The sequence below is a fragment of the Schistocerca cancellata genome, chromosome 4, assembly GCF_023864275.1.
Source record: "Schistocerca cancellata isolate TAMUIC-IGC-003103 chromosome 4, iqSchCanc2.1, whole genome shotgun sequence".
NCBI classification, from domain to species: Eukaryota; Metazoa; Arthropoda; class Insecta; order Orthoptera; family Acrididae; genus Schistocerca; species Schistocerca cancellata.
Genome location: NC_064629.1, coordinates 523929647 through 523954797, shown reverse-complemented (window position 1 = coordinate 523954797; position 25151 = coordinate 523929647). Strand labels below are relative to the sequence as shown.

The 25151-nt window shown below is 43.1% G+C and overlaps 1 protein-coding gene across 2 annotated transcripts in view; it reads right to left on the bottom strand.

Moving 5' to 3' along the window:
- LOC126183403 (UTP--glucose-1-phosphate uridylyltransferase-like) overlaps window positions 1-23804 on the bottom strand; it is a 208199-nt gene extending 184395 nt beyond the window's left edge. The window contains exon 1 of one of the 2 annotated variants that reach the window (XM_049925350.1): window positions 23740-23804. In XM_049925350.1, the coding sequence (XP_049781307.1) occupies window positions 23740-23760 (21 nt within the window). In that variant the 5' untranslated portion in view covers window positions 23761-23804. Of the gene's footprint in view, window positions 1-2700; window positions 2821-23739 lie in introns of those variants that run through there. The other variant, XM_049925349.1, reaches the window with a different exon arrangement.
- Between the last annotated feature and the right edge of the window lie 1347 nt (window positions 23805-25151).

Sequence of the window (25151 nt, the reverse complement as noted above, 5' to 3'; positions counted from 1 at the left end):
CGGGTCATTCGTTTGAAAAGCCCAACGCCAGTTTCCTCCCCCAATCAGAACTTTTGCTCCTTCTGTGATGACCTTGTCGTAAAGGGGGTGTTAACCTCGAATCCTCCTTCCTCAGGATCCTGTAGGAACGTGGTTCAAAAGAATGTGAATTCTGGATATTTTCGTAAACAAATCCATGGCCTATTTCCTCCTCATTCGTAACTAGTGCTCAGGGTGACCGGTCAGAACAGTACATTTGTGTGTGTAGGGGGGGGGGGCTGGAGGGGAGGGGGGGCATATTGGGGGGAGAGAGTGGGGTGGGGGTGGGGGAGGGGGTGGGAGAGGGAGAGGGAGAGGGAGAGGGAGAGGGAGAGAGAGAGAGAGAACATTTGTACGATGGGATTATGCGTGATTCTAGGAATCACAAGCGACATACCTCATTCCAAGTGGTCACCAAGCGAGTGAATGAACACACGTGCACTGGTCGTCACAAGAGCCATTTTATCAAGGGTCCGCATAAAATGGCAATATTTCTAAGCTGTTAAGGAGTGAGGTGGTGCATAGATTGATATACCAATCTCGTATTCGGGAGGAATGCCGTTCATATTCCAGGAACATTCAGATTAAGGCTTTCCATCGTTTCCTTAAATCATTTTAAGCCATGGTGATGGAGTTCCTCTGAATAAGCCACAACCAATTTCCTTCCCATTACTCGCCCTCTGTGTTTATTGACTACAGGATCGTCTTCTCCTCGTAGACCACACACACGCACACACACACACACACACACACACACACACACACACACACACACACATATATATATATATATATATATATATATATATATATATGGTGCTACAAGAAGGTACGGCCAAACTTTCAGGAAACATTCCACACACACAAATAAAGAAAAGATGTTATGTGGACATGTGTCCGGAAACGCTTAATTTCCATGTTAGAGCTCATTTTAGTTTCGTCAGTATGTACTGTACTTCCTCGATTCACCGCCATGATTTCATACGGGATACTCTACCTGTGCTGCTAGAACATGTGCCTTTACAAGTACGACACAACATGTGGTTCATGCACGATGGAGCTCCTGCACATTTCAGTCGAAGTGTTCGTACGCTTCTCAACAACAGATTCGGTGACCGATGGATTGGTAGAGGCGGACCAATTCCATGGCCTCCACGCTCTCCTGACCTCAACCCTCTTGACTTTCATTTATGGGGGCATTTGAAAGCTCTTGTCTACGCAACCCCGGTACCAAATGTAGAGACTCTTCGTGCTCGTATTGTAGACGACTGTGATACAATACGCCATTCTCCAGGTCTGCATCAGCGCATCAGGGATTCCATGCGTTGGTGGGTGGATGCATGTATCCTCGCTAACGGAGGACATTTTGAACATTTCTTGTACCAAAGTGTTTGAAGTCACGCTGGTACGTTCTGTTGCTGTGTGTTTCCATTCCATGATTAATGTGATTTGAAGAGAAGTTCAAAAATGGTTCAAATGGCTCTGAGCACTATGCGACTTAACTTCTGAGGTCATCAGTCGCCTAGAACTTAGAACTAATTAAACCTAACTAACCTAAGGACGTCACACACATCCATGCCCGAGGCAGGATTCGAACCTGCGACCAAAGCGGTCACGCGGTTCCAGACTGAAGCGCCTTTAACCTCACGGCCACACCGGCCGGCCTTGAAGAGAAGTAATAAAATGAGCTCTAACATGGAAAGTAAGCGTTTCCGGACACATGTCCACATAAAATATTTTCTTTCTTTGTATATATATATACAAGCGGGGAGGGGGAAAGGACCGAGAAGCCCCATATGACAGAAGAGCAATGAGTTAAGTAATTCCGAATGTATTAACAACGTATCATACTAAAATTTAAAGTATTTTTCTTGCTAGTTTTCCTCGCATCAGTCACGCCAAAATATCACTCTTGTATAATACTAAAACATTCACTCATTTGAGAATGGAACAACAACATAACTGGCTAGCCCCCAGCTGTTGCGAAACAAAAACAGCTCGAGGTAAGCGCTACGCATCTGCATAACAACTAAGCGTATTGCAGGTCCACTAAACACGTATCTACTTACAGAGATGCTTTACGAACGAATATGCGTAAACAGTAATACTACTGTAAAAATTCTACCACAGTAATGACACAGATAAATGCAACAAACTACATCCGTTACATGTAAGACGAAAGGAGCCGTTTTCCGTAATAACATAGTTACTAGGCAATGCCGCTGCGTTAAAATCAGAGGAGAAATAGGTCATGGGTCCGTGATTCACATATGAAGACCAAGTCTACTGAATGAAAAGTAGTCCGTACCATATCTTATTAATTAACAATACTGTACGTAAGCGTCGAGGAAAGAGTTCTTAAAAAAGTATATTCTAAAGATAAAGCAAGTTACCAGGGAAAATCAAAGCAAAAATTACAAGGAAATAGGAGATGCTCACACACACACACAAACACGCACACACACACACACACACACACACACACACACACACACACACACACACAGAGAGAGAGAGAGAGAGAGAGAGAGAGAGAGAGATAGCCATGCAAGCGTAGTGTTTAACACGAGTTAAGGGGCGCGTTTCTTCAGTAGGTGACCTCTAGACTTAGAGGACATTACGTAATCAACTACAGACGTAGTCGTAGCAGCATTAAGATGAGAGTGTTAGGGCACGGTTTACCTGGGGCGGAGACAACTTGTCGGTCATGCTGCTGCTGTGACAGACCCACTGACAATGGCCGTTCGAACTGCTCGGCGGAAGCAGTGCCAACTGCCAAGCATGAAGGATATTCTTAGAGAGCGCTCGCCTGCGTTCATCCCGAGTTCGTCTCCGTAGACCAAGGAGAGGCGCATCTCACGGTTAAGCGACTCTTCTCCAAGCTCGTGGGTGGCTCTAAACAGTGACGATCAGGCTAAAGGTTTGATTTTCACTTCAGTTTCGTTCTGTGCTTTCAAACGTCTTGAAAAATTTTCGTAGGTAGATGTTAACATTTTCTTTAGACAGATTGACTATTACCTTTTTTTCCTTGTGACATTGCGAACTTAGTAGATATTTGCGTTTTGTAGCAATCAGCGAGCCAACTCAATCACTAGCTGTTGATACGAAAATTGTATAACATGAAAATGTATCATCTCCGACCATGCGAGTTCATATTTCCCTTCCTTATAGAAACTCAACACAGGAAGACAACTCATATGAAAAATCCGCATAAAGTGCGAAAAAGCTGCGTACAGCGTGAGGAGCAATTAAGACAGTTATGTTTGTGTAAATACTGCATAGTAGGTGCCCGTTCATGTGAAGTCGTATAGTATGTCGAACTAAATAGATTAAAACAAGAAGTTGGTCAGTAAACTTGACATGCCTGCATAAAGTGCATGACAGAGTACTTCCCGTAAGACCACGTATTAAAGTTACCAATCGTTTCATTCGTATAAGGCGTGCGGGAAGGATTACTGCTTTAATGCCTCAATGCGCGCTGCAATTACTCTAATCCCTTCGTGGTCTCTACGGGAACGACAATTATGGCTCTGTAGTACATTCTTAGATTGCTCAGTTATAGTCCAGTTAACGAAGGAGAATTAGGGGAAAAATCGAGCAATCGCGAATTTTTGAGCAGTACAAGGAGGGTGTGTCCTGAACAACATACTAAAAGTCCTGACCGGTGGGGTGTGAGCATTCGTGTGGGGATGGGTTTAAAGGTCGCTTTTTATGTGTTTGTCGAATAACTCTCAACCACAGGCTCTACCGAAAATGTTTCGTAGTACAAAATTAAACTACAGTAAATACCCTACAAGAAAAGGTCGCATTTAGTATTTCTCTAGGACTAATAGCTTTCGCGTTCAGAGGATGGAAAAGTCGCAGAGTATTAAAAAAATTATTCTAACGACATAAAATTAATGTTTATTTTTAAATGAAATGGGTTAAAAACAGATATTAAATGTACGAGGGTTGACTGAAAAGTAACGCCTCCACCTTCGTAACTCTTCAACAGTTGGCAGCATTGGTATGCGGCAAATACTGGCTTGTTCCATAGCCTCTCCTCTACAGCTCCAGTTGGCGGGAAGCCTTAGCACTGAACGGTTGTATTGTTACAGTATAAAGTATGGAACCCTGCACAGACGGTCGGGCAATGCGATTTAAGCAACGTGCGGTCATTGCATTCTTGACAGTAGAAGGTGTCATCCCAAAGGAGATTCACCAGAGAATGAAAGAAGTTTGAGGTAATTGTGTTGATGTGAGTACTGTGCGGCGTTGGGCGAGTAAGTTTGAAGATGTTGAGGCGGGAACATCTGACCTGCGTGACAAACAAAGAGTTAGACGTCCTATGACAGCAACCACCGAGTTTCACAAGCAAAATGTTGACATATTGATTCAGAACGATCGTCGTATCACTCAGTGAGAAACTGCAAGCACAATCGGCATCTCATAAGAACGTATGGGTCACATTATTGCTTTGCTTGGCTATCAGAAGATCTGTGCACGATGGGTACCCCGGATGCTGACTCCAGAAATTAAAGCGCACAGACTTAAAATTTGCCAGGAACTCCTCTCGCGTTACGAGAATGAAGGTGACGCCTTTCTCCATTCAACTGTGACAAGAGACGAAACGGGGACATCATTATGCTTATGATGAGGACGTTGAGAGAGCTGTGAGACTGTGGTTGCGGAAGCAGAGTGTCGACTTCTTCTGTGACGGCTTAAGAAAACTTGTTCATCATTGGCAGCAATGTATCCAATTGGCTGGTGATTATGTGGAAAAGTGAATATTGGTAATTAAAGATCACATTCTAAGGATTATTTCTGCGTTTGATTTCTTAAATTATTCCCATCCAAACCCAATTAACGGAGGTGGAAGCATTACTTTTCACTCAACCCTCGTATGTATCACATCTAAGTGCAGTAGAGCCGTGTGACGGGATAAATTGTATTTCGAGGGGAGGTAGGTCACCGGATTGTCTTCATGCATTTCTTCCTTCATAGGTCTGCAAACTGAAGGTCGACCAGATGATTCCCCACTTTGTCTATCCCACTACGTCACAAGAAGAAACAACAGGGTGTTTGACAAAGTTATATGGGTCCACCACAACGTGCCTTATGAATCACTGGCGATGCAGTGCATAGCCATATCCGGGGAGTGTTTATTTTGCACAAATGCGGTAACACTACATGGAATTCAGATGTTATTGTTGTTGTGGTCTTCAGTCCGAAGGCTGGTTTGATGCAGCTCTCTATGATACTATGTCCTGTGCAAGCCTCTTCATCTCCGAGTAACTACTACAACCCACATCCCTCTGAATCTGTTTACTGTATTCATCTCTTGTTCTCCCTCTACGATCTTTACCCCACACGCTTCCCTCCAGTACTAAACTGATGATCCCTTGATGTCTCAGAATATGTTCTACCAACCGATCCCCTCTTTTGGTCCCCAATTCTATTCATTACCTCCTCATTAGTTATGTGATCTACCCATCTAATCTTCAGAATTCTTCTGTAGCACCACATTTCAAAAGGTTCTATTTTCTTCTTGTCTAAACTATTTATCGTCCATGTTTCACTTCCATACATGGCTACACTTCATACAAATACTTTGAGAAAGGACTTCCTGACACTTACATTTGTACTCGTCTCAACAAATTTCTCTTCGTCAGAAACTCTTTCCTTGCCATTCCCAGTCTGCATTTTATATGCAGATATCAGTTACTCATAAGATTAACGCAGGTAATGTGTATGGACATAATCTACGTGAATGTCTGCACACTATTCTACACTGCTAGGGGAGAAATTGATGAGCCGGCCGTTGTGGCCGAGCGGTTCTAGGCGCTTCAGTCCGGAACTGTGCTGCTGCTACGGTCGCAGGTTCGAATCCTGCCTCGGGCACGGATGTGTGTGATGTCTTTAGGTTAGTTAGAGGATGATGATGTTTGGTTTGTGGGGCGCTCAACTGCGTGGTTATCAGCGCCCGTACAATTACCCAATCTTTGCTCAGTCCAATTTCGCCACTTTCCTGGATAATGATGAAATGATGAGGACAACACAAACACCCAGTCATCTCGAGGCAGGTGAAAATCCCTGACCCCGCCGGGAATCGAACCCGGGACCCCGTGCTCGGGAAGCGAGAACGTAGGTTAGTTAGGTTTATGTAGTTCTAAGTTTGGGGATTGATGACCTCAGATGTTAAGTCCCATAGTGCTTAGAGCCTTTTGAACCATTTTTGAGAAATTGATTCTTAGTTATGCCGTACGGCAGCTGTAGTGTTCTTCCAGGGAAGACAATTTCTTCCATCATGAGCGCTTTACGGACAGGGTATACCCCACCAACATTTCCTGCCCAGTTCTCTCATGTGAGTAGACAAAATTTCTTCAGTGATCTCTTGTTTGTATAGTGGAGTTATTTTCAGTTTATTGAGTCCCCATTTGCAGTTGTTAAGTGAGCCATTAAGTAAAAAAGCTCAGTAGCTGGAGCTGTCAACTGTCTACCTCGCCGAAAAACCTTTTTCAAGTGTAACATGCTGCCAATGTGTACAACAGTAATAACCTACAGCTTAACCTATGCTGAACTATCCGAATTTCTATACACCTAAGTGGCCTACTTCTGTTGCAGTCTTCACTGTAACTTTCTGGAATACTTCTCGCAGCATGAGAAGTATCAAATGCATCACCCGAGCCTCAACTCTCTCAAAGTCTGAGGATGCCCTGTAGCTTTAATTGTCTCCCTCTGTGACATAAGTAGGCCACGTGAGTGTTATAGAAATTCAGATAATTCAGCATAGGTTAAGCAATACATTACAGCAGATTACTATAGTAGACTTAAACATGAACAGTCGCATTCCATCAGATATATTCACATCTACCTTGGAAGACACACTGCGAATCTGTGGTAAGTGCCTCCACTAAGTGCAGCCCACTCAAGTGCCAGCAGTTCATGAATGGAAAAGATTTATGCAGTCTGCAGTATCACAATGAACGGTGAGAACTGTGTAGGACTTTTTATTAATTCATTAACTTACCAAGAAGTGACTAAAATATAATTACACAGCTTCACTATACGCTGTCAACTATAGACAGCAGCGAGGTTCCACATTTACTAATCCAATCCTTTTCCCATCAACACTAATACAGAAAATGTCACAAACAAATTAAATATATAGGGCCTTATTTTATACAATATCTCACTTAATAACTGTTAATAAGCACTCAATAAACTGAAAATAATTCCACTATATGAATACGAGCTCAGTAAAGTTATTTTGTCTACTCGCATAGGGGAACAGGACAGGAAATCCTGGGCAGGTGTAGTCCCTAAACTAAAAGTGAGCAACACATCTGGTGCCTTCCTGGGAAGAACACTACAACTGCCGTACAGATGACTAAGAATCAGCCAGCCGCGGTGGCCGTGCGGTTCTAGGCGCTCCAGTCCGGAGCCGCGCTGTTGCTACGGTCGCAGGTTCGAATCCTGCCTCGGGCATGGGTGTATGTGATGTCCTTAGGTTAGTTAGGTTTAAGTAGTTCTAAGTTCTAGGGGACTGATGACCACAGCAGTTGAGTCCCATAGTGCTCAGAGCCATTTTTTGAACTAAGAATCAATTTGTCCTCTAGCAGTGTTGAACAGTGTGCAAAGATTTACGTAGCTTCTGTCCATATCCATGACCTGCGTTAATGTCATTAGTAACTCACATCAGTTTTCCATGTAGTATTAACGCATTTATGCAAAATAAACTCCACGGGTGTGTCTGCGCACTGCATCGCCAGTGATTCATAAGGCACCCTGTGGTGGACCCATACAACTTTCTGAAACATCCTGTTGTTTCTTCTTGTGACGTAGTGGGATAGATAGAGTGGGGAATCACCTGGTCAGCCTTCAGTTTGCAGACCTATGAAGGACGGAAATACATGAACACAATCTGGTGACCTACATTCCCTCGTACCTCTACGCCACACCTCTCTCCCGTCCACTCTGTTACACCTCCGGAACATAATTTCTCCCTTAATACCGCTCTACTGCACTTATACGTGGTACATACGTTTAATATTTGTTTTTAACCCCCTTCATTTAAAGATAAATGTTAATTTTATATCGCTAGAACAATATTTTTTAATAACTGCCATTTTTCTATCCTCTTAATGCGGAAAAAATTAGCCCAAGAGAAAAACTGAATAGGGGCCTTTTTTGTAGGAACTTTAATTTAGTTTAATTTTGTACTGGAACACATTTTCGCCAAAAGCCGCGATTTTTGAGTTATTCGATAACAGCAAAAATAGACCTTTAAACCCACTCGTACTCCAACGCTCACACCCCAGCGCTCAGGATTTTTGGTATGTTGTTCAAGACACTCCCTCAAGCAATGTGCAAAAATTTGCGGCTACCCGATTTTTTCCCCTAATCGATCTTTTATGGTCTCCGTTGACAGCTATTATTGAAACTTCGTAAGTAGATTTTTGGAGGTAGTTGAAATCTATGTTCAAGAGTCAGTTACTTCAAGATTTAAGCATTTTCTTGTCGGCTCTTCCGCGAGTCAAGCAAACCTGCGTCCATTCATGCTGCCCCTCTTTAAATACAGTACGTTCAGTACCTCCTGCTAGTACAGTTTGGCTTGTGTCCCACACGCTTAAGCAGTGCTCTAAGATTTGACGTACGGTTTTTCTGTAAGAAATTTTATTTTTAACCTGAATGCATTTTCCGTGTACGCTACCAACGAACCGAAGTCTACTACCCTCTTCACCTACGATTGTGTCTATGCGATCATTCTACTGCATATTCTCACAAATTGTTACAGCAACATATTTGTATGAGATGAGTGATTCCAAATGTGTTTCATTGATACTATAGTCAAAGGATACTATATTTTGTAAAATGCCTTAATTTAACAGTTCCGAACGTTTGAAGCAAGCTGTCAGTGTTTTCCCCACAGTGAAATCTTATCAAAGACTGAATATTTATCCCTTTTTTCATATTGCACTTCATTATAGATAACTCCATCATCTGCGAAAAATCTGAGTTTATTGTTAATGTTATCCGCCAGGTCATTAATATAAAATATGAATATCAAAGCTCCGAACGCACTTCCCGGGGGAACGCTTGAAATTACAACTACAGCTGTCAATGTCTATCCATCCAGGATAACATGTAGAGTCCTCCCTACCAATAAATCACATATTTTATTTCATACAACACATGACGGTACTTCCTCTGATAAGCGTTGGTGTGGTACTGAGACAAATGCTTGTCGCGGGTAAACAACACGGCAATCTCCTCGTTATTTTGAGCCATCACTTTCAGGGTGTCACATAAAAAAAGTACGAATTGAGTTTCAAATGACTGAAGTTTACAAAAGCCATCACGGTTGACATGAACGTGGTCATTCTATTCGGGATACGGTACTAAATAACTACTCAGTCAGTGACTCTGCCTTCAACTCATGTGTACATACTGGCTCTCTGGCAAAGCCTGCATGTCGCACTAAGAAAGGATATCATCTTTTATAGTGTTTTGGAAAAGTTACTTGCGAAAACTTGAAGGGCGTTCTTTCCTTTCTTGAGGACTGAATCTTGGATTTAAGGATTTCCTGTTGCCACGGATGTGTGTTTGGATACCTGAATTTCTTGTGTAAGTCATCTTCAACGGGTAATTGTGAATTAACTTATAAATACAAGGGCACTTTTCTTATCCCATAGGTAGCATGATTCTTACTTCCAGTGAAGAGACTTCTCAGGCGTACGTGGAATCTGAAGTTTGATGCAGTCTGCAAAAGACTGGTCGAATAATCCGGCAGAAATATAGGGAGAGGGATCGCCCCACCTATATCTGTAGTTGTCCATGCGTTGGCTTGAGTAGATTTAGGACTACTACGAAAAACCAAAATCATAGTATGGATTGGAATTTTAACAATGATAAAGTGTCGTAAGTGCAACCGAGGAAAAGGTTTATATGTTTACTATAATAGAGACACGTACTTTTTTACTTTTTGCTTATGAATTATTTTACAGTTCAACAATTTAGCTAATTGTGGGCCGTTTTGTATAACAACATGCTACGTACAAACACGTTATACTTCTTTGCAGTTACTCTATGTAGCACATTTCGAGATCTGAAACTTCATGTTTAGCTACATTTTCTTGCGTGTTCTGGTTTAGTGGTTACTTGTGCGATGTTTCTATCGTGTCTTGGTGATAGACACCTGAAATTAGCGAAGACAAATCAGAAAATGACCATTGACAACTTAATATATCAGTTAAATTCTAAATTAGAATGAACGCTTGTTTTCTCTCTAGAGGATAAGAGACAAACTAAGTGTCAGCGGAAATACTTACTTGAAAGCAATGCTGAACATAAAATAGAATCGCTCTCACGAGGGAAATTTAGGAAAACTATTGTATCTTATGCATGTTGTATAGACAAGACAGGTCTTTGTTATAAGGACAATAAAGTCTGTGTGCTTTTACATTACAGTGTACATTTATTTTTAACTGGGATTTAAGCAATCTGCTACCTCGTGGGTTTGCTAATCAGAAAGGTCAATACAGTCTGACTAATGTAACTTATTTTTGACATTACACTTAGACTAGGATTCCGTCATCTCAATGGTAACACAAGCTCTGTTCAGAAACGCTGTGAAGTGAAGATGCTCAGTAACGTTAATGTATGTGCGTCCTATCCAACCGATGCCGAATAGCTGTCTATCTAAACTTCATGCGACGTATTGTGTTTCCCCTTTAGTACGAGTATTTCATTCGTTTACATTCCCCTTCTATTAATGCTTATCAACAAATATTGTCAATAACATCGCTCAAATAATCACTAAACCAGAACAATAAACTGATTTCTGCGTACAGAGATGAGATATTACGTGTTTGCAACGAGCCGCATGAAATTGATGGGATAAATTGTGACTGAGTATAGCGCAAAATTTGTTTTGTGCACTGTGTGACGTAACAACAGCAGAAAGTAGATAAACTTTTACTTTCAAAAACTATAGAGTAATGTTTTGCGCTGCAGCTTCTTCGAATGATACAAAGTAAGTTTAATATAAATTTCATGGTTGTGATGCGTGTATGAAATACTTTATCAGTATTTATGCTAAATAAATTAATATAAAAGTTTTGGGAAAGCTTAATGAAATTTCCTTTCCGCTGCCGAAGTCGCTGTCGCAGAAGTTAGGGTACTGGTCTCGTATGCGGGAGGAACGGGGTCCGGATCCACGTCATGTCACCCAGATTTAAGCTTTCCGCGGTTTCGGTATCTTTTAAGGAGAATGGCGGGATAGTTGCTTTGAAATTGCACGGCAGATTTTCTTCCCTTTACTGTGAGAGCCAAACTTATGCTCCGTCTCTAATGTCCTCGTCGTAGACGAGGCGTTAAAACATGGTGTCTCCTTTTCGTTTCTTTCTGCTAGGTGAACTCTACTACAAACAAAAATCACCAATGTCTCCACTTTACACTGTGCATCAGAATTAAATGATAGTTTTTTTCTAAACCCGGTAATTGTTTCCCATTACGAAGCATAAGTTTTAAATTCGGGTCAAACGTGCCTACAGCCTTCCTCTGTAATAGTTGCCTTGCGACGTCACCCACGGGCTCGACAACGCTTCAGAAAGCTATGTGATCACATGCGAAAAATGTGTCGCAATTCAGAATTTCAGCTGAAGTGCAAGGCGGGATATTTTTGTCACCAAATTGCACCACAACTGTACACAACGGCACCGTGGACATTTCACACGATGGGAAGGTCATCGCATCCCCTCTTACCCACATTTCACTCCTTCCTTTGAACGCTTCTGCGACGGAGGTCATAACGGTGACACCAGCCTCGAAATCACACGGTTTTCTTATGTGTTGTCAAGGAAAATATTTAAGACATACCGCATTAAGCGCGTCAATGAAATCACCCCTTCCCTTGGGGTATTGGCTGCTGCACGGATGGCCGGTATGGCCGAGCGGTTCTAGGCGCTTCAGTCTGGAACCGGGCGACCGCTGCGGTCGCCGGTTCGAATCCTGCCTCGGGCATGGATGTGTGTGATGTTCTTAGGTTAGTTAGGTTTAAGTAGTTCTAAGCTCTAGGGGACTGATGACCTCAGACGTTAAGTCCCATAGTGCTCTGAGCCATTTGAACCATTTGAACTGCTGCACAATTCGCGATCGAAAACGACAGTTCTCTGCGATGAGTAACATAACGACGTCCTTTTTACAACATTTGAAGCTGCTGACATCCCTGGACTTTCATACCCTCTCTAAGGACATTGTGGAGCTGTATCCCCATTGAATGTGATAGTGCTCTTTTGGAGCGCAGTGCGACAACAATTTTGGCTCTGGTATATAGGATGGATACAACAAGGGACCGTTCAAAACCATTCGAGAAATTTGAACGTGATCTGAAGCAGCAAAGGGTGTTACGCTGTGCCGGCCGAAGTGGCCGTGCGGTTAAAGGCGCTGCAGTCTGGAACCGCAAGGCCACTACGGTCGCAGGTTCGAATCCTGCCTCGGGCATGGATGTTTGTGATGTCCTTAGGTTAGTTAGGTTTAACTAGTTCTAAGTTCTAGGGGACTAATGACCTCAGCAGTTGAGTCCCATAGTGCTCAGAGCCATTTGAACCATTTTTTTGTTACGCTGTTTTAGCCCTCCTATCTCACTCCCTCCTATAGCGTTATCACGGAGGGGTGCAACATTGCCACATGCTTGAATACAGCGGCAAACGGCCCCTCTGAGAACCCCCAGTTTGGCAATACCCTCGGTGGCAAACGATCACATCTACTGAAAATTTTAAAAATGTGCCTTTACAGAGAAGACCTGCGAAGTAGTCCTAGACGCCTGCAGGCAGACAAATGGCATCGAAGAGGTGACAAGTGGTTTCATTGACGACCTTTATGTGAGCGATGGCGGTTCTGAAATGTTTTCTTCGGCCATACGTAACAGCATCGCGTGATTTCAGTGCTGGCGTTGCCTTTCTAACCTCCATCGCTGAGGCGTCAAAAGAAGAGGTGAAATGTGGATAAGAAGGGATTCGATGACCTTCCCATTGTGTGACACGTCCACAGTGGTGATGGGCAGAATTGTGATGAAATTTGGTGCCAATGTGACATCATTAATCCACATTAAACGTCACATTAATTTCTGAACTGAGGCCTTTTTTCTCATATGTCGACACATTGCTGTTTGAAGCGTCGAGCCCGAGAGTGAAGTAGCAGGGCTCCATGCTTTTGCAACATTACGGTGGAAGGTTGTAGGCACCTTTGAGACAAACTTCAAAGCTCTGCGTCGCAATGGAAGGCAATTACGGAGTTTCGAAGAAGTGATCCTTTAATTCTGTTGTGCGGTGTAAATTCTGCAAATTTAGAAAAAGTGTGAAAAACATTTCTTTAGCTGTGTGTAACTGCTCGATAAAAGTAACTGTCATACACGTCTGTGACTGTAAAGATTGTTTAATCGTCAAACCCGAAAAAGGCAGAATGAATCACGTTGTACCACAGTTCTGGATAAGATCACTGGTCAAAACAGTTAGGAGACTGTTGAATAAATTCTGGTACTACCTGTTATTCGGGCAGCTTGAAGTATATCTGCTCATTATTAACCGCGAGGGTAGCCGCGCAGTCTAGGGCGCCTTGCCACGGTTCGCGCGGCTCCCCTCGTGGGAGGTTCGAGTCCTCCCTCGGGCATTGATGTATGTGTGTTGTTGTTAGCGTAAGTTAGTTTAAATTAGATTAAGTAGTGTGTAGGCCTAGGGACCGATGATCTCAGCAGTTTGGTCCCATAGTAACTTACCACAAATTTCCACATTTTATTGCTCATTATTACTGCATTCATAGATAAGTCATTCTGGTCACCTGGACACGTGACTGGCGAGTCCTGGACCTCTATGAATAATCGGTGCGAGCCGCTAATATTTACTCAATACTAATAATGTAGTTTTTCGATATAAGAAGTATAGCGACCAAGTGGTAGAATAGGGGTTGAGTAATCACTCTAGAAAGTAGTAAATATAGTTGTTGAGTTGCAAAGCGTAATTTCACGGCTGTCCACTCTTTTTCAGACAACTGGGGGGTGTTAGAGGAAAATAAGTATAAAGTCATCCCAGAAGACTACAGTCGAAGATCACTGTTACACCTTCCTCATAGTCTACTGAAGCGGACGGCAGCTGCAAAGCAAATACATCGGGTCATCGTCAAGGGGCCGCAAAGCACGAAGTCATCTGTTATGAGCCCGTTAATTACGCGACAAAATCATTTCGGAAAATATTCGACGTAATAACGTTTTAGGTAAGTGCACACCAAACGCAGTCATGTTTTGTCCACATACTTGTCACTACTTGCTGTTAACACTAATAGCCTATGCTCTTATACAGCGTTACTGATAAGTACCTCATAGGTTTCAGAAGATCACTGCGTGAAATCTGCAAGACATACTGAAAACAGAAATCAGAGGACACAGCATCTCTCGATGTTGGTAACTCACATTATAGATGATCAATATGGGCGCCGTTCGTGATGCGGCAAACGTTAACAGAAGGGCGTGGCAGCAGAGTTCTTTGGAAATCTGTTAATTAGGTTACCTATCTGCCGGCGCAAACTGAGACGATCCGACAGTAAGGAGCGGATGATATGTCTACGGCCCTACATGGTCTGACACGCCTGCCTCTTAGGGCAACCGCACCATGGCGCGTATTACGGATGGAAACTTGGAGAGCTGTGTTATTCACTGACGTATGTAATTTTTCTGTATGTCTTGTTGTTCTTGTGCTGTTGACGTCTGAAAGCCTGGAGGTACTTATGGGGAACCCTGTTCTTGGAGAGGCTGTGAACATCGAAATATCGTGAAAACGAATAGATGTTGCGGACAAAATTTGGCATCATTTAACTACCGATCTCCTTATCATCCGAGACGGCTTTCTGACAGTTCAGTGGTCTAGATCTTCCGGCCTTTCGTTTTGCCGTTTGCTGATGCCACTATCGCTTTTTCGTTTTGATAAGCGATATACCCTAATCCCACGGGACTCGTTTGGTAGACACCATGATACAAGGGGAGGATGAACTCTAATACTATTGTCAGTGTGCTTCCCGAACCCGAACTTGTCTGGGCCTCTTATTGCAGCTAAGAAAGATACCTTCCTAAACTGTTCCACATTTCGAGTTCGCTCTTCTCAAGGAGTGGAAAATTGCCCTTCGGGAACTTATTAATAATTTCATTGGATCTGTTCTAAGCAAATCGAGATCAATGTTGGCCTTTTGCTGTGATACTCTGCATTAAAGTGAGAATAACTACAGTTGATTTGGCTCATCACGAGTTATTTCAATGGTGAATAAGTGTCTCTCTCTAGTCTTGAGATATATAAATTTGAACTTCAGAACACATTCATACCTCAGTGCAGTATACAGGGTGTTTCAAAAAGATTAGTCCGATTTTACAAGACTATACATTCTGCACGAAAGAAGATAAAAATTTAGGGTGAATTTCAATTTACGCACAGGCCTACTAAGTTTGCACTTTCAAAAGAACCATACGATTTTACAGGTTGCATACTTTACATACGTGCACGTGCAACCTTGGAGTATTTTGCACAGTTACGTTTAGAATAAAAGTTTTAATTTATCTTCCACAAATATTAAACGAGCTCTTTACCGGATACATGATAAACATCGGAAGATGGTTAAACGATTCCCATACTTTTGTGAGCTTGTCTGGAAATACTGCATTCACAGCTGGTGCTATGCAACACTCTAAACTGTAGGAAGACACATATACCGAGTATGTCCAAAAAAAAAAAAAAAAAAAAAAAAAAAAAAATGAAGCCACATACTGTGTTGCCATGCGATTGTGGAGGCTAATTGTGCAATGCGAGATCCGTACATCTTATAGGCTGTACGAGATGCAGTGCTATACTCTCTACGAAAATTACACCGCACGGTTGTAGCTGAATTGCACCTGTTGAAACAGAGACCGTAAAACACCTTTTGTTGCTGCGTTAACGTCGTCTCGACACGACACACGTTGGTTAATAAAAGAGTGAGCGAACAAGTTGCACCCGGATGATCCCTGCTGGCAGTCACATCAACCCGCAACTTATAACAGGTTCAAGGGTTGCATAATTTGAAATTCACCCCTAATTTCTATCTTCAAAAAATGGTTCGAATGGCTCTGAGCACTATGGGACTTAACTTCTAAGGTCATCAGTCCCCTAGAACTTAGAACTACTTAAACCTAACTAACCTAAGGACATCACACACATCCATGCCCGAGGCAGGATTCGAACCTGCGACCGTAGCGGTCGCGCGGTTCCAGACTGTAGCGCCTAGAACAGCTCGACCACCTCGGCCGGCTTTCTATCTTCATTGGCGTAGAAGATACAGTCGTGTTAACTCGCATGCATCTTTTTCAAACATCCTGTACTCATCTGATTATATCATACTCACAAGGGAACTGCGCCTACTCGCCATCACCGATTTAGTGCAAATTTATGGTACGTTCACGGCTTGGCCAGAAATGAAAGTGACAGAAGAGGGAACTCCAGGTGGCTAAGCGTTTAGGGAAAAGACAAACAAGTAGTACTTCTGGCGTGGATCGGGCGAGCTATCAGCCATTTATGTTAGCGTGGTTCCTAGGCAATGTTTGGCGCAGCGGAAAGACTATAGAACGCTAATCCGAGGGTCGTGGGGTCGAGTGCATTTGCGGACACTTTTTTATTTTCAGTTTTACCGTTACTTAGACTGAAAATTAACCGAAAAAAATATTTTATTTATTAATATTTTATTAAAAGGCATGAAAAGGAAAGGTAGACGAAAATTTGGGATAGCAAATAAATTTCCAAGAGTTACAGCATCCACAAAGACTCTGCAAATAGATTTCCAGGAAAGAATTGAAAGGCGTGCACGACAGTTACGTATATAAAAGTAGCTGTTTTTATTATTTTACATTTGATGATTAAAACGTTCTGGCGGTACACTCGTCGATCTTGGTAAAACATGGGGAGCAGTAATTTTCTTTGCGTATTGCACACGTTATAAACGCCATATTTTTAGAATTACATTGTTGCTTTGATGTATCTACAGAAAAACAAACTTGGTTTACATTCGTAAAAGGTTTTCTCTCATCGGACACTGCAGCAAACCACGATTAATGCTGCTTGAGGGTCGAGCTGAAACTGATGGAATACGAACTTCTGTATGCTTTAATTACGATATTTTCTTGGAAAGTTATTTGCAAAATTCTCGTGGACGTTATAAGAACAGTCCTTTCTTGGAAATTTATTTCCTCCCCTTTTTTCCCATTGCGTTTCCTTTTCATTCCTTTTATGAAAACAATAATAAATTCAATATACTGAGTAGTAGTTCGGTTTATTTGCAGTGTAACTAACGCAAAAACTGAAAATAAAAAAGTATTCGCACAGGGACTCGATCCCACGACCCTCGAATTACTGTTCCGCACTGTTCCCGCTACGCCAGCCGCTGCCTGGAAGCTAGGCTAACATAAATGGCTCGTGGCTCGCCCGATCTGTGCCAAAAATGCTATTTTTTTCTAAACGCTTGGCCATCTGAAACTCTCTTTTGTGTCACTTTCATTCCCGACCAAGCCCTGCAAATACCATAAAATTTGGACGAAATCGGTGATGACGAGTAGACGCGGTCCCCTTCTCAGTTACACAACTGCTCTGTTGACCCGGTGGCAAAAATGTCCACAAGTGAGGTAACGCCGCAGTGTTAGGTACCATCAGTGAAAGGAGAATAGCGTGTAGCCGACGACGAGATCATTACAGACGGAGGACAAGCTCGGACTGAGGAAGGATGGGAAGAGGATTTGGAACCTTCCTTTTCGAAGGAAACATTCCATCATCTGTCTTAGAGAATGTCGGAAAACCATGGAAATCTTAAATCTGGATGGCCGGATGGGAACTGAACTCATATTTTCATGGACACTTGTACGGTTGGGTAACCACTGCTCCACCCCGTTTGGAAGGTCCCATAAACACATTCCGCCGTAAACCATATCGAACCTTTCGACAAATAACAACCTCTGTATTTCTACTATTGCTGCGATTTGATTCAGGATAAGTGGTATTCATTAAATGTACAACTGATTTGGACGTATCCTACGATATATTAGTGGAAATGGAGATGAGGGTTTAGTGCCCCGTCTACGACGATGTGATCAGAGATGGAGTACAAGTTCGGACTGGACAAGAGTGGGACGAAGGAGCGCTATGATCTAACGTCCAGTCAGTGACCAGACAATTCAAGACGCAGCAAGATTTAGAATGGAAAATAATGGGAAAGAATATCGGGCGTACCGCTTTTGAAGAAAAAAATCCCAGTATACTCATTAACTTATTTAAGGAAACCAAGGAAGCCTGCATCTGGATGGCCGCATAAGGACCAGAAGAGAATTTGAACACTGCACCTCCCGACTGTGAGACAGATGTTTCAACCACTTTGTTACCTTTCTCGATATGAAGAACCAGTTGTTTGAGTACCGTTCCTGGGCAGAGAGTCATCCTAAACGTATTCATGAATATCCTTTATACTGTTGAGAGACAAAGGCTCGGCTTTTTCACCCAAGGTGTTGGAGCTCACTTCTCGAAAATGAAGATCTGATCAAAATTTCGGCTTACTGTGTTTAGATGTTGCAGGCTTTTCTAGCATTTGCAGCTGCACAATTATTGACTGTCTTTCAATGTCTTATTTCAAGAGGGTGGTGCGAAATGTCACGATGAAAAGTAATGAATGGCAGATGTGTGAGTATGTTTGGTAATAATTTCGTCTCAACATTCGAAAAATGTTTGATATCTTGCTTCTTGAAGTGTAGGGTCAACATGACTTGACCAAGTTCACCAGTTCACTATCCACTGGCCACACTGTATTGGGGAGAAGACTAAGTAACCGTGAAATTTGTAACTGCTCTTGCGCATGCCCCAGCAATGACACACTGGAGAAAAAATAGACTTACAGTCTTGAGAAGGACACTTCACATCACATATGATATTGCAGTGCCTGTGCATGCATGTCCGAAGAAACAGGCACTGCGGCGACTACAGCCGTTATGAAATACATGAAATGTATGAACAACCATCAGCTGAATAATGGAATGACCACAATGACAATTTTTACCAGACTGGGACTCGAATTCGAATTTCCCGGAGGAGGAGATTAGTGTTTAACGTCCCGTCGACAACGAGGTCATTAGTGACGGAGCACAAGCTCGGATTGGGGAAGGATTGGAAAGGAAATCGACGGTGCCATTTCAAAGGAACCATCCCAGCATTTGCCTGAAACGATTTAGAGAAATCACGGAAAATCTAAATCAGGATGGCCGGAGACGGGTTTGAACCGTCGTCCTCCCGAATGCGAGTCCAGTGTGCTGACCACTGCGTCACCTCGCTCGGTAGCGAATTTCCCGCTTAGCCCGAGTGGTAGCCTATCGATTCGGCTATACAAGCACGACTCATGGCCAGACACTAACTTCCATATGTCGTCAACCATGTGGCTATAACCTGCGCTCGTACATTCTGTATACTTATTCCCATACAGGGGAAACATTTTAACTGACAGTCGCTTGTCCGGTGTCAACGATAATGCAGTGCCTTTGTTGTTCAGACGTACGATACGAAGTTCCTTCAGACATGCATGTAGTCGCCGCAGTGCCTGTTCCTTTGGACATGCGTGCCTGTCTCAAGGAACTTTGCATCGTACTTCTGAACAACACATGCACTGCAATATAGTATTTATCCGCCGACACCGGGCAAGTGACTTTCAATTAAAATGTCTCCTCTGTACGGGAATATGCATAACGAATGTACGAGTGGAGGTTTTAGACACATGGCTGACGACATTTGGAAACTTGGTTCTGACCGTGAGTCGTGCTCGGATAGTCTAATGGTAAGACGATCGCTCGCGATAAGCAGAAAATATGTGTTCGAGTACCGATCTGACACAAATTTTCAGTGTCGTCTTTCCATTACACAGCTGATGGTTGTTCATATTTTTGCAAATGCGAATATATTTCGTGTACTTCATACCACAGTCCACCAGTACCGACATAGTTTTCGGCGGTTCCGCTATATCTCTTAAAGCGAACACTGCGATAATTTCTTCAAGACCATCGCGATGTATTCCTTCTGCTCTCTTCACTGGAACTGAGTCTTCCCATGGCCCCCAACATCCTCCCTGCGGAGAGGGATTTACGCCGTACTGAAGTTAAGAAATAAAAAAGACGAAAGTTCTTTCTAAATGTATTTGCTGTATGTAGCCTCACACAGAAGTGAAACGTGGGGGAAAACAGTTTAGGAAATAGAACAATAGAAGCGTTTGAAATTTCGTTATTCAGCCGGCCGTTGTGTCCGAGTGGTTCTAGGCGCTTCAGTCCGGAACCCCGCGACCGCTACGGTCGCAGGTTCGAATCCTGCCTCGGGCATGGATGTGTGTGATGTCCTTAGGTTAGTTAGGTTTAAGTAGTTCTAAGTTCTAGAGGACTTATGACCTCAGATGTTAAGTCCCATAGTGCTCAGAGCCAATGTCGTTATTCAGAATAATGCTGACGCTTGGAGGGCTAGGTCTCATAACTAAATGTAACGGTACTGATTCGAATAAGAGAGAAAAGAAATTTGTGGCACAACTTAATGAACACTAGATTACTAACCCCTCGTAAAATTTACGATTGCAGTTGGTATTTCTTCACGGTTCCAGCCAATCTGGACACTTGAGAGTTGAGCAACACGTGCTCTTGAGTACATTCATGGCAAACATTGTTGTTAACAATGCCTGACACATTTATTGCCTGACTCCAACGGTTTGCTGACACTGATGCTCTGGTCGTAAATATTACAAGTGTTTAAAAATGATGTGCCTGTTTTCTAATAGTCGGCATCTTTGTTTTGTGGCTTAGAATACATCTTAATGCATATTAGGTGAACTGTAAAAGATTCACAGTCAGAAGAGTGTTAGTTTATATCACACTGGTCGTCTTCAGTGCTAATCTCGTCTTTTGCTACTGAAATTATCACAACATAGGCGGAGCTGAATTGGACTGTGACACTAACATATGGGATAAATCGCTTGAAGAAGCTGCTAAAGACACAGACAGTGCAGAATTGAATGAAGAGGAATATTTTCTTGACGAAGATAATGTTATGTGTACAGATGGCAGTGCTGTAGACCCAGACTTTGAAGCAGAAAATGAGCAGTAGGAGGATGAGTTCTTGGGTGACCGCAGAAGAAATACCAATCTAGTCTTGCTTGGATTGTAATAATAGTGTCTAAAGCAGAAGACTTTCTACACAATCTATGTGTAAAATACTCTTAGAGTTGTAATAATTGTAATAATGTGTAACTAGTGCATAAAATAAATAATGGCTCCTTTTCCAATAACATTTTGAGCTGTAAAATTGTCATTATAGGGCATGAAAAAGGGCATTTTGTATTTTTTTTTTTGTAACATACAGTAAACAGGGACTATTTTGACCGATTTTCAGAGTCAAAAATGATTCTCACGACTATTTTTTAACTTCTATGATATTTATGCTAGCGAACGTAAGGGCTTGTGTCAAAGAATTATATACTAATTAGTACAATACATTTTCTAAAATGCAGAGGAAGTTATGGAAAAAATTGTAGGTGGTCAACGTTAGCATGGATCTGGGGATGCACTGATCGGCCTGCACTTCACCAAAACCGTCAACTACCATTCCATTTGTGGTCGGTATTCCGGAAACACTTAAACATCCTCATAACAGAAAATAACGTAGTACAGTACATAAATCAAACAGTATGATCCATCATAAAAATTATAAATTTAGTGAAAGGTACTAAGACTGAGTACTACACACAAAGCTCCAAATTTAGTTGAACATAATACCTTACATTTCATTTATCTTTAACCTAAATCCTCGTTTCAGAACATCTGGTGCAGTTAGAACTAAGGTTATCCATTCTTCATTTACTGAGTCGATATCTGGCACTTGTAGCCAGGCAAACTTCATTCCTTATTTCCAGAGATATTTGATATTATATTTTATACCTGAAACACTGCCTGAACCACAACAGCTTGCAATTTGAGCAATCTGTCACAGACATTTGTTTTCCTTAGTTATAGGCACATTAACAACTAAAAATTAGCCTTCATCTCTACATCGATGGTTAATGTTCGTATACCTTAGTTCCGCAAGGTCATTGGCGTCAACACTGTTTAATAAATTGTGTATCTGTAATCCTGGGTAACAATGACCAGTGGTCATAGTAAACCCAAAACAGAGAAATCATTCACATGACCTCAGATATCGTAATATGCTGGCTGACATACATGTGAACAAAAAGCTAATCAGTGGTCTTTTTTGAGAATTTACCGAGTAACGTACATAATATAGTTGAAAACATTGACGGCTTTGTAATTAAATGATATCGGTGGATTTTGCACAATCACATTTTAATACACTTTTTCGTATACAATTATAAGTTGCAACAGTTTCGACAGCTTTTGCGCAAGAAAATCAACACTACAAGATGCCATCGAGCGTATATTGATGGAACTTTACCACCAAACAGTATATACTAAACATCCAACTGAAAGCCAGCAGAGCCGGCCGAGGTGGCCGAGCGGTTCTAGGCGCTACAGTCTGGAACCACGCGACCGCTACGGTCGCAGGTTCGAATCCTGCCTCGGGCATGGGTGTGTGTGATGTCCTTAGGTTAGCTAGGTTTAAGTAGTTCTAAGTTCTAGGGACTGATGACCTCAGAAGTTAAGTCCCATAGTGCTCAGAGCCATTTTTTCTTAAAGCCAGCAGAGTCCTGTAAAACTTTTAGTGTATGAGTGGTCAAAGTAACTACTGAGCTCAAAGCATACCCGGTTTACGCTACCATTTGATATCTAATAATTGCAATTAACTAGTGCATAACCTATAAATTACAACTTCCTTTGAATAAAATTTGGAGAAGTAAAATTTCCGATGGTTTAGTAGCAATGTAACATTTTCCCTCCTTTAGTGCTCTAGGATTAAAAGTGAAGATCGGTTGATGGAATACGCTGAGGCACCATCAAGGCATCGTCAAATTAGTGATGGACGGAAGTGTAGCGGGTTAAAAATGGAGAGGGAGAACAAGGTATGACTATAGTAAGTAGGTGCAAATGGATGTAAGACGCAGTAGTTACTCACAAATGAAAAGACTTGCACCGAACAGACTTCCGTGAAGAGCTGCATGATATCAGCCATTGGAGTGGACACCGTAACATCGCCACAAAAAAGGCACTTTCAACTGACACAAAGGTCGGAGAATTTATTTTGTACTGACGGGGGAATTACTGCAACCAGCAGCTGAAATATGAGGAATATTCTCGGAAGCGACATTAGAAGTCGACTCTTCAAGTTTTCGCAGTGAATTTTCGTAACGCACGTCTTGCCTTTCCTCCAGTGCTTTCGTACGTCACATTGTTCAGCATTTGTACAATAATCTTACCGTCGTCAGAAAAAATAGGTCGCTAACGCGACGCCTCTTCTACACATCCGACCACTCTGACGGAACCGAACGAATGCATATTCACGGTACGCGACAGGACGCCGAGCGCCCGATTCGTCGACACCGAACACAGCCGTCGTCTGCCGACAGATAGGAAGAAAGCTGGCGCGTTGACCTCAGATTCTTGTCGAAGGGAAAGAGAAGGCAGGAAAGAGAGGCGGAAGCTGCTTCCGGCCTGCGGCTTGACAGAGCGGGAGCGCTGGCAAAAGCGCGCGGCGGGGGTCCGCGACTCACCCGGCTCAGCAAGTAATCCATGATAGGCCGGCGTGCTGACTGCTGACTGACGCCGGACGCGCCGCTACACACCGCCGCGTCGCTTATCTGTCGCAGTCACGTGCCGGCCGCGGCTGATTACGGCTCGCGCTAGTGCTGCCGCACAATTAGTCGCGACCCGCAAATGCTCGCTTACCGCTGTGTTTACGCGCAACTCCGACGGTACATTCACGCGGCCTCGCTTCTGCACTGCTGCCCATTACAACTACAAGACTAGGAAATATAGCAAATAACGAAATTTTACTCATTGTATGTACACGCTAAGGTCACAATAGTCATGGGATGCCTCCTAATATCATGTCGGACCCCCTTTTGCCCGGCGGAGTGCAGAAACTCGACGTGGCAAGGACTCAACAAGTCGTTGGAAATCCCCTGCAGAAATATTGAGCCGTGCAGCCTCTGTAGTTGTCCATAACTGCGAAAGTCTTGCCGGTGCAGGATTTTGTGCACGAACTGATCTCTCCATTATGTCCCACATATGTTCGATGGGATTCATGTCGGGTGATCTTTCTTTCTTTCACTTGCGCCTTGGTCCTGCAATGGCCTCAGGGTCGCCGTGGTCACAACGGATATGGCAAGGTTAATTTAAAGGGGTGGCCGGATGCCCTTCCTGCCGCCACCCCATACCCCCCAGAACGGAATCAGTGTACCCCAGCTGTCTGCGTCGAGTGTAAACCATGAAATAGTGCGGGAGTGTTACAAATGTCTGCGTGTCGTGTAACTGAGGCGGGATGCGGGGACCAGCCCGGTATTCACCTAGCGGGATGTGGAAAACCGCCTGAAAACCACATCCAGGCTGGCCGACACACCAGACCACGTCGTTAATCCGCCGCGTGGATTCGCTCAGGGGCCGGCGCGTCTACCCGAGTCCAGGAAGCAGCGCATTAGCACTCTCTGCTAACCTGGCGGGTTGGATTCATGTCGGGCGATCTGGGTAGCAAAATCATTCATCCAAATTGTCCACAATGTTGTTCAAACCAATCGCGAACAATTGTGGCTCGGTGACATGGTGCATTGTAATTCATAAAAATTTTATCGATGTGTGGGAATATGTAATCCACGAATGGCTGCAAATTGTCTCCAAACCGCCGGACATAACCATTTCCAGTCCAGTAGGTTCAGCTGAACCAGAGGACGCAGTCCATTACATGTAAACGCAGCCCACATCAGTATGGAGCCACCACCAGCTTGCACAGTGCGTTGTTGACAACTTGGGTCCATGGCTTCGTAGGGTCTACGCAAACTTGAACCCTACCACCAGCTCTTACCAACTGAAATCGGGACTCATCCGACTAAATCACGGTTTTCCAGTGGTCTAGGGTCCAAAAGATGTGATCACGAGCTCAGGAGAGGCGCTGTAGGCGATGTTGTGC